Raw genomic sequence first — 14,972 nt, 5'->3', positions numbered from 1 at the left:
TCAAGGAAGAAGATGCACACTTTCTTGTTTAACAAAATAAATTAAATATACGAGGCTTTAGCTCAAACTCTATAGTCACAGAGACCAAGGGCGCAGGGGGCAGGGCTGGCCGCCAGGACGAGGACACCAGTGAGACTGTGCCCAGGCGCGCCTAGGCCTCAGACAGGCCAGCCTCTGGAGCCCAGCCCTGCTCCCGTCATTATTAATATTATCTCCATTCTTAAATATAAATATCAAGGCCCCTCTCTGTGGCAGTGGGAAGGCAGGGGCGGGTCTGCGCCTCTCTCCTCGTTTGGCCAGGGACCCTGGGCCCCCAGGCAGAGGCTGGGCAGGACACAGGCAGCAGGTGGGCAGGGTCCTTCATCTACTCACATGACTATGTCGCTGCAAAGCTGAACAGCCCAAGCCTTTCCAAGGGCATCTCGGTCCACGTGCGTGTGCAACATGTCTGTGTGGTGTGTGTTGAGTCCGTGTCTGGTGTTCTGTGTGTCCATCTGGCAGTGTCTGTGTACCTGGCCTGATCCGTGTGTGTCTCGCACAGGGTGCTGGCTGCTGCTCCCCCGTCCGCCCGCTGGCCTGTCCCTGCACCCACGCTATCTAGCACTGGTAGTGGATGTGCTGGTGCTGGTGCACCTTGCCCTCCATGTGGGAGTGGGAGTGCGTGTGCGAGTGTGTGTGCACATCTGTGTACAGCTTGGGGTACAGCTTGGGGCCGGCCACCGGGCCCGAGCCCCGCGCATGCTCTTCACACAGCCCCACGGCCAGCACAGGCAGGTCCTTGGCCCCTCCGCGGTCCCGGGCCGGGGCTGGCAGGCGGTGGCTGGGCCCGGGCGCCGTGGACACGGGGGCGCAGGGCTTCCTCTTGGCCTGGCAGAGCCACAGCAGCACGGAGCCCAGGATGAAGACGGCGCCAGCCGGGACGCCAATGACCACTGGCCACGGCAGGCTGGCGCTGGAGGATGCGGGGGGCACGGGGGGCCCCGGCGGTTTGGGGTCTGGAAGAGAGACCGAGGCAGGGGTGAGGGGCGCCACTGCAGGCAGGCACGCGCCATGTCTGGCTGGTACAGCAGGCCCTGGCCCCAGGCCCCAGGGGCCCGACGCGCACCTGGCAGCACAGTGAGGAAGGCACTGCGGAAGCTGTAGCCCATGGTGTTGGCGCCCAGGCAGATGTACATGCCCGCGTCGTCCTGGCGCGCGCGCGCGATGAGCAGCTTGTTGAGGTAGGAGCCGTCGGGCCGCGACCACACATCACCCGTGGGCAGCACCACGAATTTCTGGCCACCCACGTCGATGGTGGCGTTGTGGCGGCCCTCAGCGCCGTACTCCACCCGCTTCAGCCACTGGATCACAGGCTTCACGTCGCTGCGCACCTTGCACTGGAAGGACGTGGTGCCCCCGAAGTCCACCGTTGTGTTCACGGGGTGCGTGCCCGTGAGCACGGGCTTGGAGCGCGTGCGCTCTGCGGGAGGCGCGCAGACGTCACTGGCAGCGCCCACCCCGGCCCCGGCCCCCGGCCCCCAGCCCGGCACTCACGGATCACGTCCACTTTGTAGGTGGCGTTGATGGCGCCTGCCTGGTTGGATACACGGCATGTGTATCTGCCGCTGTCCTCGGGCTGCAGGTTCTTCAGGCTCAGGGTCCACTTCTTCCTGTGCTCGCCAGCCTCCGGGCGTGCCAGGGCTTGGTCGTCCTTCATCCATGTGATGTCGGGCCGTGGGTGCCCACTGGCCACACACTTAAGCCGCACAGAGCTGCCCACGGGCCGTGCGATCACCCGGCGCCGCATCTTGGACGGCTGCGTGAAGCGGGGGCGCGCTGCGGGTGCGCGCCGAGTCAGCGGGAGTGTGTGGGTGCCGGGAGCCACCCTGTCCCAGGGGAGGGCACCACCCTCCACTCACCCCACTGCTGGCCAGCTGGGTCTGCCTTGTCCCCTGAGGAACTGCTGGGCCCTGGGCTCTGCTCCCCAGGGCCGACGTCATCTGCAGTGAAAAGGGAGCCACGGTGAGGGGCGCCCATGTGGCCCCGGCTAGGGTGACCCTGGAAGTGCAGCAAGGCCACCGACACTCCGGCGGCTCAGGGCCCAGGGACAGCTGCGCAAGGGCCGCCCGCCAGCCCCATCCCCAAGTGCAGGTGACCCCGACAGTCATGGATGAGGCTGCAGGGCCAACCCCCACCCGGGCTTGGGGGTCTGAGGGGCAGGGGAGGGCAGGGCCGGCGGCTGGCAGCTGCGGTAACCCTAGCCCACATCAAGGGGCCGAGGGCTCGGGAAGCAGACACGGCTCACATGCCGCCCAGTCATCGCCCTCTGCGGGGCCCAGGGCGGGGGGCTCCACAGTCCCATTCCACAACCCAGGGAGGCCGGGTGGGGAGGCTGTGGCCAGGAATGTCCCCACCCACCCGGACGGTGCCCCTCCACTGAGCTGGGCCAATGCCCTGGGCCCTGAGGCTGAGCAGTCAGCCCGGACCCCATACCAGGGAGGCGGGGCCGGGCACTCCTGGTACCACCACGGAGGGGCGTGTCACCAGGGCCACCTGTCCCCTCCCAGGGCCACAGCCTATGGGCAGGAGAGAACAGAGGCCACTCGCCTCCTAAGGCCCCTCTGAACTTCGAAACCTGAGCTCAGCATCTTGCTGTGGGGCACTAAGGCCCACCCTGGCAAGCCCACAGCCGCCTGCGCCCTTGGGGGGACTACCACCCGGCCGCCATGCCTGGTCCTGCCTGGGAATGGGCTGCCCACCAGCAGGCCCAGGCCAGGCCCCCACCCCACCCCGCGCAAGCTGACCACACCTCACTGACCCATCACGATAAGGGTGTAGTTGACACTGAGACTGCCGAAGCCGTTGGTGGCCTTGCACACGTACACGCCCGCATCCTCCGCCTCCACTGCCTTCACCTTCAGCCCCTGCGGCAGCACGCGGAAGCGGCTCCAGCCGCCGTGGATGGTGCGGCCGTCCTTGGTCCACATGGTCAGGGGTGGCGGGTCCCCCTCCACCGGGCACTGCAGCCGCACAGTGCGGCCCAGCCGCGCCACCTGCCTCGGGGCCACTTTGTCTGCCATCCTTGGGGGACCTGCAGGGTTGGAGGGCTCAGCTGGGGAGGGAGGCCTGGGGTGCTCGTGCCCAGCCCCTCCCCTGCCCAGTGAGGTGGGGGCTCACAGCCTGAGCCAACAGGCCCTTCCGCAGCGTGCATGGAGAAAACAGGGGCTCCTGGCTTTCCCTCGCCGTGCATATTCACAGGTCCTGTCCCCAGCTGGAGTGCACGATCTCATCGTCTACTCACCTCCCCTCACCCCCACCTCCACTGACCCCCAGGACCCAGCCAGGCCTGGCTGTGAGGATAGCAGCCTCACAGCCATCGTACACAGAGGACCCAAGTGCAGGACAGCCTCCCGGGGCCAGCCTGGGGGCGGTGAGGCGCCCTACGCTGCCTGAGTCTGAGCTCAGACACCACCTGCCCAGGGCGGCCAGCCCTCCAGGCAGCCCACAGCCCTGAGGTCAAAGGCAGTGTCTGGACAGGGCAGGGCTGGCATGGAGGGGTGGTCCTGGCCTGCCCACTCCAGGAGGCCTGGGGCAGAGCCAAGGCCGGGGCGACCTTCACCCCGCAGAGAGACGCCTGGCTCCTCCCAGCTGCTGGCCCCAGCTGAGGTGCCCGTGGGAGGACACAGGGACAGAGGAAACCAAGATATCAGGCAGTGCGTGGGCCCTGGGCAGGTGACCTGGGGAGGAAGGGTGGACTGGGCAGGGACAAGGCACAGCCGGCGGCACCCCAAAACTCAGCAGCAGCTTCCTCCTGACCTCAGAGCACCCAATCTGACTGGCGACGCCGGAGCTGCTGGCCCAGGGAGGAGGCATCGTGGCAGTGCTGCTGAGGAACCCAGGGTCCCCTCCTTCGGTGGCATCAAGGGGTGGGGCGGGGGGGCTGGGAGAGGGGCTCCTCCACCCCTCACCGGCTTCCCAGGGACTCTTTCTGACCAACATCTCGTCGTCTACTCACCAGCACCTCCGTACCATGGGGGCCAGGCCGAGGTTCCCATAACAGCCCCTTCCCTCACCCCTACCGTCCCATGGTCCACCCAGGCACCGGCAGCAGGGCAGTGCATGCACAGTTGCCCCCGGCCCCCAGCACCCACCTGGTACAGACACAGAGCCCCAGACCCCTCCCCAACCCTCCAAGGTCCCGGCCCCAACCCAGGCAGACCCTGCCCACCACCTGTCACTGTCTGAAATTCCACCACTCACAAGGCCTCCCAGGCTGCAGCACCAGGGAGGGACCAGCCCTGCCCTGGCCCCCACAGCCCCAAGGCTCCCCACCAGCCTGGTTCCCCAGGCCCCCTGGGCAGACCCCACACTCAACGCACACCCCTACCCAGCGTGGGCTGGCCCAGAACAGCCAAGGGCCGGGCTGGCTCAGACCCCATCTCAGCCTGGGCAGGGGCAGAGCCCAGGACGGGAGCAGACAGAGCAGCAGGGACCCCTGCCTGTGGCCACACGAAGAGGCAGAGCCTGGGCTGCCAGATGGCCGGAAGCGTGGCCCCAGCCTGCACGGTGCAGGAGAAAGGCCGGCGGGATCCCGTCCAGAGCCGGGCTTACCCTAAAGCTAGCAGCACCCCGCCAGCCCTCCTCTCGTACCCCAGCCCTTGCAGAGCCCTGCAGGAGGACCCGCCTGGCAGGAAGCTGGCCCCCGATTCCTGGGATCTTGGCTGCAGCCCGGCTACCACAGCTCTATATTTAGCCCAGGAAACACAAGCCCCAATTGTTCTACCTAGAGCCACAGGGCCCACTTGGCCAGCGAGGAAACTGAGGCAGCATCCGAGGCCCACGGACACCAACAGCCCCACTGTCCTTGGAGGGAAGCTTGGCAGGGAAGTGGCAGCCCCGCCTGGAGCTCCCTCAGGCAATACTGCCAGTTGCCCTTCCCTAGCAAGCCCCTGAGAAGGCCCAGCACAGGCAGGATGTAGATGGCTGCCAGGTGGGCAGCAGACATGAGGTAAACCAAGGCTAGGATGTGTTCTCACTCCTCTGATGCAGCCTCGGGGACAGCACCTGGGGGCTCTTTCCCTCCCCCTTTCCCACAGGGCCCCCTGTAGGACCTGGCTCCGGTGCAGGGGTGGGGGATGCAGACGGAGCAGAGCCCACCTGAAGGCCCACACCTCGAGCCCAGGCCCCAGGAAGCATGCAGGAGCCTTAATCCCACTTTCCGGAGCTGCCCTGCAGGCTCAAGACCTGAGCTGTAGGAGCTGGGCCCAGCCAGCACTGGTCTCCAGGGCCACCGGGACAGGCCAGCCGTGTCCCCGCCTCTACAGAACTCACGGGGGCAAGGGACAGGGGCTCCGGCAGAAGGCACACGGGAAGGGACAGGCCACCCTGTCCCCGATGACCAGACCAGGTGCGGGCAGACAGGGGTCCCGAGCCAGACACGGTGGGAGTGGGACTGTGCACTAAGCACCCAGCCTGCCCAGCCCAATTCAGTACGCACGAGGACTGCAGGGCCCTGGAATTTCTGACCTGGGAGGAATTCTCTGGCCAGGTGGTAGGCCTGGCAGTGGGTGGGGGCAGCCAGCCAGAAGCCACCGGCCTGCAGCGCCTCCTGGAGAGGCCAGGGGCTGGGGACTCGGAGGGCCATGGTGAGGAGGCAGGTGTGACCAGGTCCTGTGCCTGCCTTGGGGAGGCCAGGGAGAGCTGGCCCAGAGGGTTCCAAGGCACTGCCCAGTGGAGACAGGGTGACCAGCCGGCCACGTGCTGAGTCCTCTCCCAAGGGAACACACGAGCCCTAGCCACAGGCAGGAGGTACAGGCCCCCAAACTACACCCAGGCCACTGCAGCTGCAGCTCCAGAGATGGGGCCCTAGGGCCCACCTCCCCAGCAAGCCACAACCTGGGGAAGAAGGGCAGGGGTGTCCCTGGGAGAAGAGTACAGAGGACCCCAGGTGTCAGGGGCACACGCCCTTCACAGGCCCAGGACACACAAGACCCTTGGGACCCATCATGGAGCCAGGAAGACTGAGGGACAGGTGGCCGCCACAGAAACCGAGGGGTAGCTCACCCCGAAAGCTGGCTGAGCATCCAGGCACTGCCCCCAAGAGCAGCCACCAGGTGAGGGCCCAGGTGGGACTCCTGGGGACACATCCAGCTCCCCAGCCTGTGCCCTCCCCGGGGCCGTCATACCACCCTTCTCTGGACCACTAGCTCCCACAGCCTCTTTCTCGACACAGCCAGGCCACACACAGCTGGCACCAACGTCACCAGACAGGGCCACCGCCTGGGGAGAGGGCACTTACACACCACCGAGCCTCCTGGAGGGCAAGCCCATCGCAAGGCCACTGGAAGGCGAAGCCCCTGCCCGGCACAGTGCACAGCCAGGTCGGAGGGCCCCTCTCGAGGACAGGCCTGGGGCCCGAGGCTGCAGGTGCAGCTGCCCAGCCCTCAGGGTCCGTTGTGCACACACTGCAGCCGGGGCCCACAGCTGGGCTGAGGGGAACAGAGGGGACCCCGCACAAGGAGCCCACATTCCCGAGGACCCGGGCCACACAGCTTCCTCCCTGTCCTCTCCTGGAGGCCTGTCACTCACTCCGAGGCCCTGGACACCTCGTTTAAAGGTCCCAAGAGATAAACTCTCTAGGCGGGATGAGGACAGAGCTGTGCTTCCTGCCATATGGAAGCCCTTTGATGTCAACAGCTCCCAGGGGGCGGACTCTGGGCCTCGGCTACCTGTTGCCGTTGGGAGACCACGGCTGCTGGGCCTGCCCGGCCCGGCCCCCACCCACCACCCTGACCGTGGACCCTGGAACTGCAGCCTGAGGCCTGACCAGAGCAGCGGTCACCTCACCAGGAAGAGCGGGTGGAAGCAGGGAGGGTGTCGATGAGGTCTGCGGACGGAGGACACCTTTCCCTCCGCCCACGTGGCTGTCCCCTGGGCAAGGCAGGCCCGCCTGCAGCACAGAACGCAGCAGAGACGGCCAGCATGGGCCAAGCACCAGGCCCGGCTGCACGCAGGCAGGTGGCCAGCAGTGGGGTGCCACAGCTCACAGCCCCCACCACTGTCAGCAAAGCCCACGCCAGGGCCGGGCAGGCCTGAGGCTGGAGGCCTCCAAGGGGGAAAAACCAACATTTCCCTATCGAGGGCCACGACGCAGGGCAGGCGGGCTGAAAGGCAACTTTGAGAGCCCGAAGCCCCATTGATTCCTTCACAAAGGATAAAGGAGCCTGCGGCCGGCGTTTCCAGGCCCAGCCAAAGACGACTTTGTTCGCAGCTCCCCCTCCCCCAAGGGGACCGTGATTTATTTTCCTTGCAGGAGGGGGCCCCCAGACGTGAAGAGGGAGGCTGGCCCGCATCCCCACCTCAAAATGCCTGGGCCTGGCTCCCGCATGAACACACCCCAGGCACACGCTGGCCAGCCACTGCCCAGGAGGGATGTAGACAGGAGGCCAGGGTGAGCACCACACAGCAACCCACCAGCACCCCCACGGCATGGCAGCACCCACAACCAGGCGCCCAGGGCACATCTGTGGCTCAGCACTGAGCCGGGTGCTGGTCCAGAGGTCAGGAGAGGGACTGGGGGACAGGCTGACAACCAGTCCCTGCAAGGCCCAGCAGCGCACTATTCAGAGAACCTGGCCAGCCGCTCCAAAGCTGTCTGCTGAGAAAGGTGTCTCACTGGGAGCTGTTTGAGTCACCACTGCGAGCAACAGCAGGGAGCAGAGGAAGCCAAGTCCTATCTTTTGAAAACAGTCTAGGACAAACCCACCAAGATTGTGAAACGTAGGGCAAAAGGGAACTCTTAAAATATGATCTGGATTTACAGCGGTGCCCGTCCCAGAAACGGTGACAACCCGGGGAAATGTCTTTCAAAACAGCCCAAACCACGTTCGGCTCTCGGCCCATGGAGGGCCTGCTCACCGGAGGAGCATGAACCACTTGGAACAGCCCTGCCCCTCCAGTCAGCACAACTCAGGAAACGCATTCCTGTACCTCCACTGCAAACCACAGGGCCTCTGCTGTGGAAAGGGCTCTCTCTGGCCCCCAGCACAGAGCCCAGGTGGACAGGGCAGGGGCAGCTCCTCCAGGGCCTGTCAGCGAAGAGCAGGCCGTGCCCACCATGCTGTCCACCAGTCACCTCTAGGCTGGCCAGGGCCCATGGCAGGACAGAGGCCTCCACAGCCTCTGTGGCCAGAGAACAGGCAGGTGCAGGGATGGGGGAGTCCAAGCAGATAAAAGAGGAATCAAAGCCAGGCCGCTGGCTGTGGTGGGGCTCACCCAGCATGGCCCAAGCACCACAGTGCCCAGGACACTGCCCAGCCTGGCTGCACTGGACAGCCCCCACCCTCCAGCCAGCCAGGCCTGGGCGGGTGGCAGAGGGGGGGTACGGTGGCATAGGTCCCACCTGGGCTGCCACCCGCCGCCCAACACCCGAACGTGGCCATATAAGGCCAGGTTGGGCTCAGTGCGCTGCTGGGCAGCGGGGAAGGACCAGTGGACACAGAGGGCGATCCTGAGTGGTCAACACACCCCAGGACCCGCCTAACCCTGGGCAGCCAGCACTGGGCCTGCCTGGCCCTGGAACATGGTGGGCAGGTGTCTGCCAGCACGTACCACCCACTGGCCACGGATGCCCCTCACCGGGCTGTGTCCCAGGGCAAGGCCACCCCCTTAGAGGGCCACACCATGGCCCTGATACTCCAGGTCCTCAGATATCAGCCCAGAGATCAGCCTCATGGTGCAATGGCCTGCATGCTTGGGGATCCCTAGCCTAGATGGGCACCCCAGGGCCCAGGCCTGAGTCAAGGTGAGGCTCAGGCAAAGCCATAATCAGTGTCTCCCATCCCCCAGGGAGGCCACATAGGGTCCTGGTAAGTTCCCAAGGACCCACCTGGGTCCACTGTGACCACAAACAGCCCAGTGCCCCCAAACCCACAGAGTTTGCCCTCCACACAGGTACATATGTGAAAATGTGTGTGCACGGCCACAGGTGTGTCCTGAGCCCACTGGCCAGCGAGCCAATGGACTCTGACCCTCCCTACAGGTGAGGAGAGTCAGCTGGGGGTTCCCTGGGGATGAGCTGGGACTCCCCCGGGGTGAGCTGAGCCTGACTCGGGAGCGAGCTGGAAGTGCCCCGCGGGTGAGCTAGGGGCGTCAGGAGGAATGTGCTGGGGTACATTCCAGGTGAGGCGAGACCACTACACGGGCGAGCAGGGGGTGGGCTGGAGAACCCCGGAGAGAGGGCTGGCGAGGCAGCAGCGCGAACACTGTGGCAGGGGTCAGGGCGGGCGGGAAGGGGCGGCGCCAACACTCACCTCTCGCGGCGGCGGCCGGTGGGAGCGCCCCCAGCAGCAGCGGCGGCAGCAGCAGCACCAGCGCGGGGCTCGGCGACATCTCGAGGCCGAGGCGGAGGTCGGGGTCCGGTCCGGGGCCCCGGGCCCGAGGCCCCGGGCGCCGCGCTGCGGGCAGGAGCGGCTGGCGATCAAAGGCAGACAAAGAGTTCAGGCTAATTACCGAGCCCCGCGCCCCAGCCCGTCTGGGTTCCGGCCCTGCCCGCGGGACACACCGCGCGGCGCGCAGATAATCGCCTGCGCCATTAGCGGACAAATTTGCGCCGGGGCCCACGTGGGGCGGCGGGCGGGGCGGAGCGGCCCCCGCGGTGATCTGAGCCCGGCCTCCGCCCCCGCCCCAGGGTCGCGGCGCCCGCCCGCCCCTAGAGGTCCCGGGCGCTGCGGGGCTCACCTTGGTGGGCAACGGTCAGGGCCGGGCCCGCGGGCAGCGCGTCGCGGTCATCGCCGCCCGGGGCGCCGCATCCCGCCCCCTGCGCCCCCGGCCCGTCCAGGGGCGGGGAGGCGCTACCTGGGCGCGGGCGACGGGGCGGGGCGCCGGTGGGGGGGCGCGGGCGGGCCGAGACAGGCGGCGGGCGGGCGGGGGCGGGGGCGAGGGCCCGGGGCGCCGCGCCGCGAGGCGTCCTTCCCTGCGGGGCTTTGTCAACTCTCCCGGAGCGAGTGCCGAGCCCGCCGCGCGCCCCGCCCCGCACAACTTCTGACCAATCGCCGTGAGCCGGCCCGCCCTCAGCCCCGCCCCACCCGCAACTTTGCTCCAATCGGCGCGTGCGCCAACCGGGCCCGCGGCTTAACCCTCGCCGTGCTGCGGCTGGCGGGCTGACCGCTCCCCGGGGTGCCCCGCCCCTGCGCCCCGCCTCGGAGCGCCCCGCACGGTCTCGCAGGCCCGGACTGTTGACTGCAGGGTCGCCGCGGCGTACACCAAACCCCAGCCCTGGCCACCTCCTGGCGCCCGAGGAGCCCGGAGCGGCTCCCCGCTGACCTGTGCCCTCACCTGGCGCTTTCCTGCGGCTCCCGGCGGTGGCTGTGACCGCAAGAACACGACCCACAGTAAGACAGGACGCCCCCTTGGTCCCCAGCGCGGGCGGGCAGGCATCTTCCTGTCCTGGGACCCTGAAGGGCAGGTGACGTCCCCGACGTGGCCGTCCGCAGTGCCCCACTGGCCCCTCGTGTCCCGCCTCAGGATCGCGTCGCCCGGGCCGCAGCTCCCTCCGCTGAACCGCGACAGCCGAGTCTGTGACCCGGGCCGCGGCCGGACGGGAACGGCCGCCCCCTCCTCCAGGCAGCCTCGAGACCCGACCCGGGCGGCCCAGTCACCTGCCCGCACGGAGCACCACACAGGGGGCTTCGGGGCCCCTGGGGACGTGGCCACCAGGGGTCACCGACGTGGGGCCCCGACTTCAGCGAGGCGACGCCGCCCGGGCGTGAAGCGCTGGCCAGGTGTGCGGTGCCCAGGGCAGGTGCGCCGGGGATGACTCGAGCTGGGCGAGTCGGAAGAGGGAGGTGGGCACGGGGCGGAGAGTGGTCCCAGGCAGGTGCCGCCCCCCCCCCCCCCCCGCTAGCTGCGAGAGGCGGCCCCGCCCCGCCCGCGCCCCCTCCCCCCACCCCGGGCGCAGCGCACGGCTGCCCCCTGGCGGCGGCTCCCGAGCTGCCCAGTCTGCCCCACCCCGCCACGTCCGGCCTGGGCCGTGGTGTCGCTAAGCCGGAAGCCGTGTGCAACTCCCCCACCCCACCCCCCGCGGCCCCACCGCCCCTCGGAGGCAGCCCAGAGCGCGGACCTCGGCGGTGGCAGGAGCCTTACCCTTTTACAGGTGAAGCCAGGGCGGCATTCCGAGCCACATATCCGGCCTGCATTCTGCCCCGTGGCCTAGTCCTAGCCACAGGGTTGACGCGGGTCGCCTGCGCTGCGTGCAGATAAGCCTCAGGGGACTTGCTCTTCCTGCAACCTTTGTCCCCGCAGGGCCTCCAGGCCCCCTCTGCGCTAGCCCATACCCCTTGGTCCCCAGGCCACAAATGGCAGCAGACCTTGGAGGTGGCCTCTTGCAGGTGCAGGGATCCCAAAGAGCTTGGCAGCGAAACGAGGAGCAGGAACCAGATTCACATTCTGAAACAGCCACAAAAGCAAACAAACAAAACACCAGTGACAAATACGTGTGAAAATCCTCCAGACAGGATGTTGGCACAAGGATGGTGATCCCAAGACTCCAGCTCACCACCCAGGTGTGGGGGCCAGGTAGGACACAGGTGGAGGGGTCCCAGAAGAGCACGCAGAGAGCCCCAGATGGCACAGAGGAGCATCCCAAGGCTTCAGTGAGGACAGAGCAGGCCAGACGAAAACACCACGCAGGATACAGGCACCTCCAAAGGACTACAGCCACCTGGGAGCAGGCAGGTGCTGTCCACAGCTGGAGCAGGAAGCCTCGAGATTCAGAGTGCAGAGTAGGAGGTGTTAGGGGTCACCCTAGATCAAGCAGTGCTGGTCCTTCCTAAGGAAGCGTCAGAGCTGCCAGGTAACTCAAGACACATGCCGGAGTGTTTCCAGGAATGCAGGAAATACCCAGCATAAACTGCCTCTCCATTCAAACCAGCAGGTGTGAGAAGCAGCACAAAATTACAGCTCATGCTGGGGGGGCGCTCAGTCCAGAGTGATCTGGCAGAGACAGGCGCAGAGCTAGCCAGTGGGGACATCACATGTTGTCCGTCACTGTGTCCACGTCCAGGATGCTGCTGCTGCAGAGATATGGGAAAGCCTAAAGCCATAGCCCGACTTCTGGAGGTGAAAACGGAGTGCCTGAGATGAGAAGTCGGAGTGGGATCAATGAAAAATTGCAAAAGCAAGGATTGCTGAACTGGACTGAGACAGATCTGTCCAAAATGAAGCAGAAACAGGCTGTGCCACCACGGCAGGCCACGAAATGCCAGGGAAATTGGAATCCACACGGGAAAGGAGGGTGAGGTGGGGAAGAAAAACTACTCTAAGAAAAAATGGCCAGCTTTCTCCAGAGATAATGAAAGTACAGCTGCCAGAAAACAACAAAATCTAAGCACAAGAAATAGGAAGAAACCGACAGGAGCACCTTCAACATCAGCATGCTGAAAACCAGCTCTGAAGAACAGTTCCACAGGAGCGCGCAGAAGGCAGTCCTGTGTGCAGAGCGGCAAAGATGAGGCTGCTCTGTGGGCTGGGGGTGGGCTGCAAGAAGGCCCACCAAGCTGGTATCTGGCACCAGCAAAAATGCCTTCTAAAAACAAAGGCCAAGCAGGGGGGTCTTTCAGATTCGAAAAACCAAAGAGTTCATCACCATGTATCTGCGCTTAAACAAAATGTTAAAGGACATTGTTCAGGTAAATGGATGGTGGGCACAGGACCACAGAGGAACTGAATCCACTCAAAGACTTGAAGAGCACTGGAAACTGACAGCATGAGGAACAGAAAGTGTCCCCTTATTGTTTAAATCTCCCTAAGCCAAAATAGCAACAATACATTGAGGGGTTTTTATCATGAAAATTTAAAATGTCTGCTGGAACACAGGCTAGGAGGGAAAACAGTGTCGGAAGCTATCAAGATATGTGAGCTGATAGGATGCCACCTGAACTTAGACCTTAGACGTGATGAGTTGAAGATACTTAGTATGAAGCAGTGCTGTGGGACATAGCTGGAGTCCCAGCTACTTGAGGCTGAGGCAGGAGGATCAGTTTTGCCGGAGAGTTCAAGGCCTGCCTGGACAATAGCAAGACTTCATCTTTAAAAGAAGTTGAGTATAAATCCTTAAAGCAGCCATTAAAATAACAAAAAAATCTTCAGAGAATGGAACAATGAAGAAATCAAGCAGATTTTTTTTAATTAACCTAAAAGAAGGCAGAAAAAGAAGGGGGGAAAACAAATGAGACAAGTAAAGGACAGAGCAACCAGAGTCGTCACATGTAAATATGATGAATGCTCAGGGTAAAGGCACAGATTGTCAGATTGGCTGAAAAGACCCAATTCTGTGCTGCCTTCTCATATCAAGACACAAATACGTTAAAAGCAGAAAGGTGGGAGCAGATCATCATGCCATTCCTAGTCTGAAGAAACCCAGACCAGTCGAAGTAGATAGCAGGGCAAAGAATATTACTGGAGACCACAGGATCATTTCGTAGTGATGAGCTGGTGAAGCTGTTAAAAGGACATAGAAACCCTGAAAGTGTACGCACCTGACCACAGGTAAGACCCTGCAGCCTGCACAGAGCAGATGCGACCTGGGTACACAGAGACTGCGGCCGCCCTGTCTGTGCAGGTGATCAGTCACCGGAACACAAGAGGCTTGAACGACGCTGTCAACTCAGTTGGCCTAATAAATACTTCAGGACAACTCATCGTTTTCTGGGCAAAAGTCTCAATGTATTAAAAAAAAAGTCATTCAAAGCATGTTCTCTGAGTCCAATGGAATTGTATCAGAAATCCAGCAACAAACTGTGGTGGCACAGGCTTGTAAGCCCAGCCACTGTACTTGGGCAGCCAAGGCAGGAAGAGTCAAAAGTCTGAGGCCAGCCTGGCAACTTAGCCAGACCCTGTCTCCAAATAAACATTGAAAACAAAGGGCTATCACTGTAGCTCTGGTAGAGCCTTGCCAAGTCTGCATGAGGCTCTGGGTTTGATCCCTAGCACTGCAGAACACTTATTTTGAACCGAATGGAAATGAAAGGACAACATACCAAAAACTATGGGATGCGCTGGGCATGATGCATGCCTGTAATCTCAGCACTTGAGAGGCCGAGGCAGGAGGATCACCTTGAGTTTGAGGGCAGCCTGAACTACATAGTAGGTTTGAGAAAGAGGACACTGTCATGGTTTTTCATACATTCAAAAAAAGGGGAAAATAATGAACTATTTTATCCAGATGAATTTGTCAACTTAGAAGAAATGAACAAATTCTTAGGAAGACAGAAAATACCAACGCTCACTCAAAAACTAGATAATCTGATTAGCAATGTCTATTAAATAATTTAGGTTTCTGGTTAAAAAAGCTCCCCACCAAAAAGCACCAGGCCCAGCTGGCTTCACTGAAGTTCTACCAAAGCTGCAGGGAGGAAATAACGCCAATTCTCCAACTACTACAGAGTAACAGAAGGGCTTCTCCCAGCTACGAGGAAACCGAATCCCAAGAAAAGAAACCTCCAGCCCAATACAGTCCTGAGTGTAGATGCAAATGTTTTTCATTTTAACTAATCAAGCCCAGCAGTATAAAAAAGGACATCTCATTGGGCCCAGAGGGGTGTTCCTGGGACCAGGTGGCTTCCCGCACGAATGTGTCGGAGATCTTGTCTGGTGGCACCCAACCCACTCTCAGTTTTGAAAACCGACCCCAATGAACCAGGAGCAGGAAAGAGCTGCCTCTGCTTTGCCTGGCAAAGATACCAACCAAAAAAATATAAAAGGGAAAAAGTACAGCCAGCGCCACACGTAGCTGTAAAAGACAAGGACGCTGCCTGGCACCCAGAACTGGACAGTGCCCTTCACAGCCTCCGCTTGGTCCCACGCTATGGACAGGACAGTAAGTCAAGAAACAGAAATGAAGAGGTCCAGCCTGGGGAGGGAGAAGCAAGATGGCCCTGATTTGTAAGGACAAGGTCATCTACACAGAAAAATCTGTGGAATCAAGAAGGCCACAA

The 14,972-nt window shown here is 62.9% G+C and overlaps 1 protein-coding gene across 2 annotated transcripts; it reads right to left on the bottom strand.

The window, feature by feature from the left end:
* On the bottom strand, positions 1-10,826 carry Fgfrl1 (fibroblast growth factor receptor like 1). Of its 2 annotated transcripts, none has more exons than XM_004847457.4 (7): positions 10,315-10,826; positions 9,291-9,450; positions 2,798-3,070; positions 1,899-1,979; positions 1,534-1,815; positions 1,106-1,459; positions 1-995 (listed from the first exon to the last, which is right to left on the bottom strand). In XM_004847457.4, exons 1-7 carry the CDS (start codon positions 10,414-10,416, stop codon positions 598-600), a joined length of 1,650 nt encoding a protein of 549 aa, XP_004847514.3. In that variant the 5' UTR covers positions 10,417-10,826; the 3' UTR covers positions 1-597. The 2 variants fall into 2 exon arrangements, with proteins under 2 accessions (XP_004847514.3, XP_087043315.1); XM_087187189.1 differs by lacking the exon at positions 10,315-10,826 and adding an exon at positions 9,718-9,976.
* Positions 10,827-14,972: the final 4,146 nt, after the last annotated feature.

This window comes from Heterocephalus glaber, unplaced genomic scaffold (assembly GCF_053883595.1).
Source record: "Heterocephalus glaber isolate CG9 unplaced genomic scaffold, H.glaber_assembly_v1.0 deba00001509, whole genome shotgun sequence".
Lineage (NCBI taxonomy): Eukaryota > Metazoa > Chordata > Mammalia > Rodentia > Bathyergidae > Heterocephalus > Heterocephalus glaber.
The sequence above is the reverse complement of the archived record's forward strand: the minus strand, read 5'-3'. Positions and strand labels throughout refer to the sequence as shown.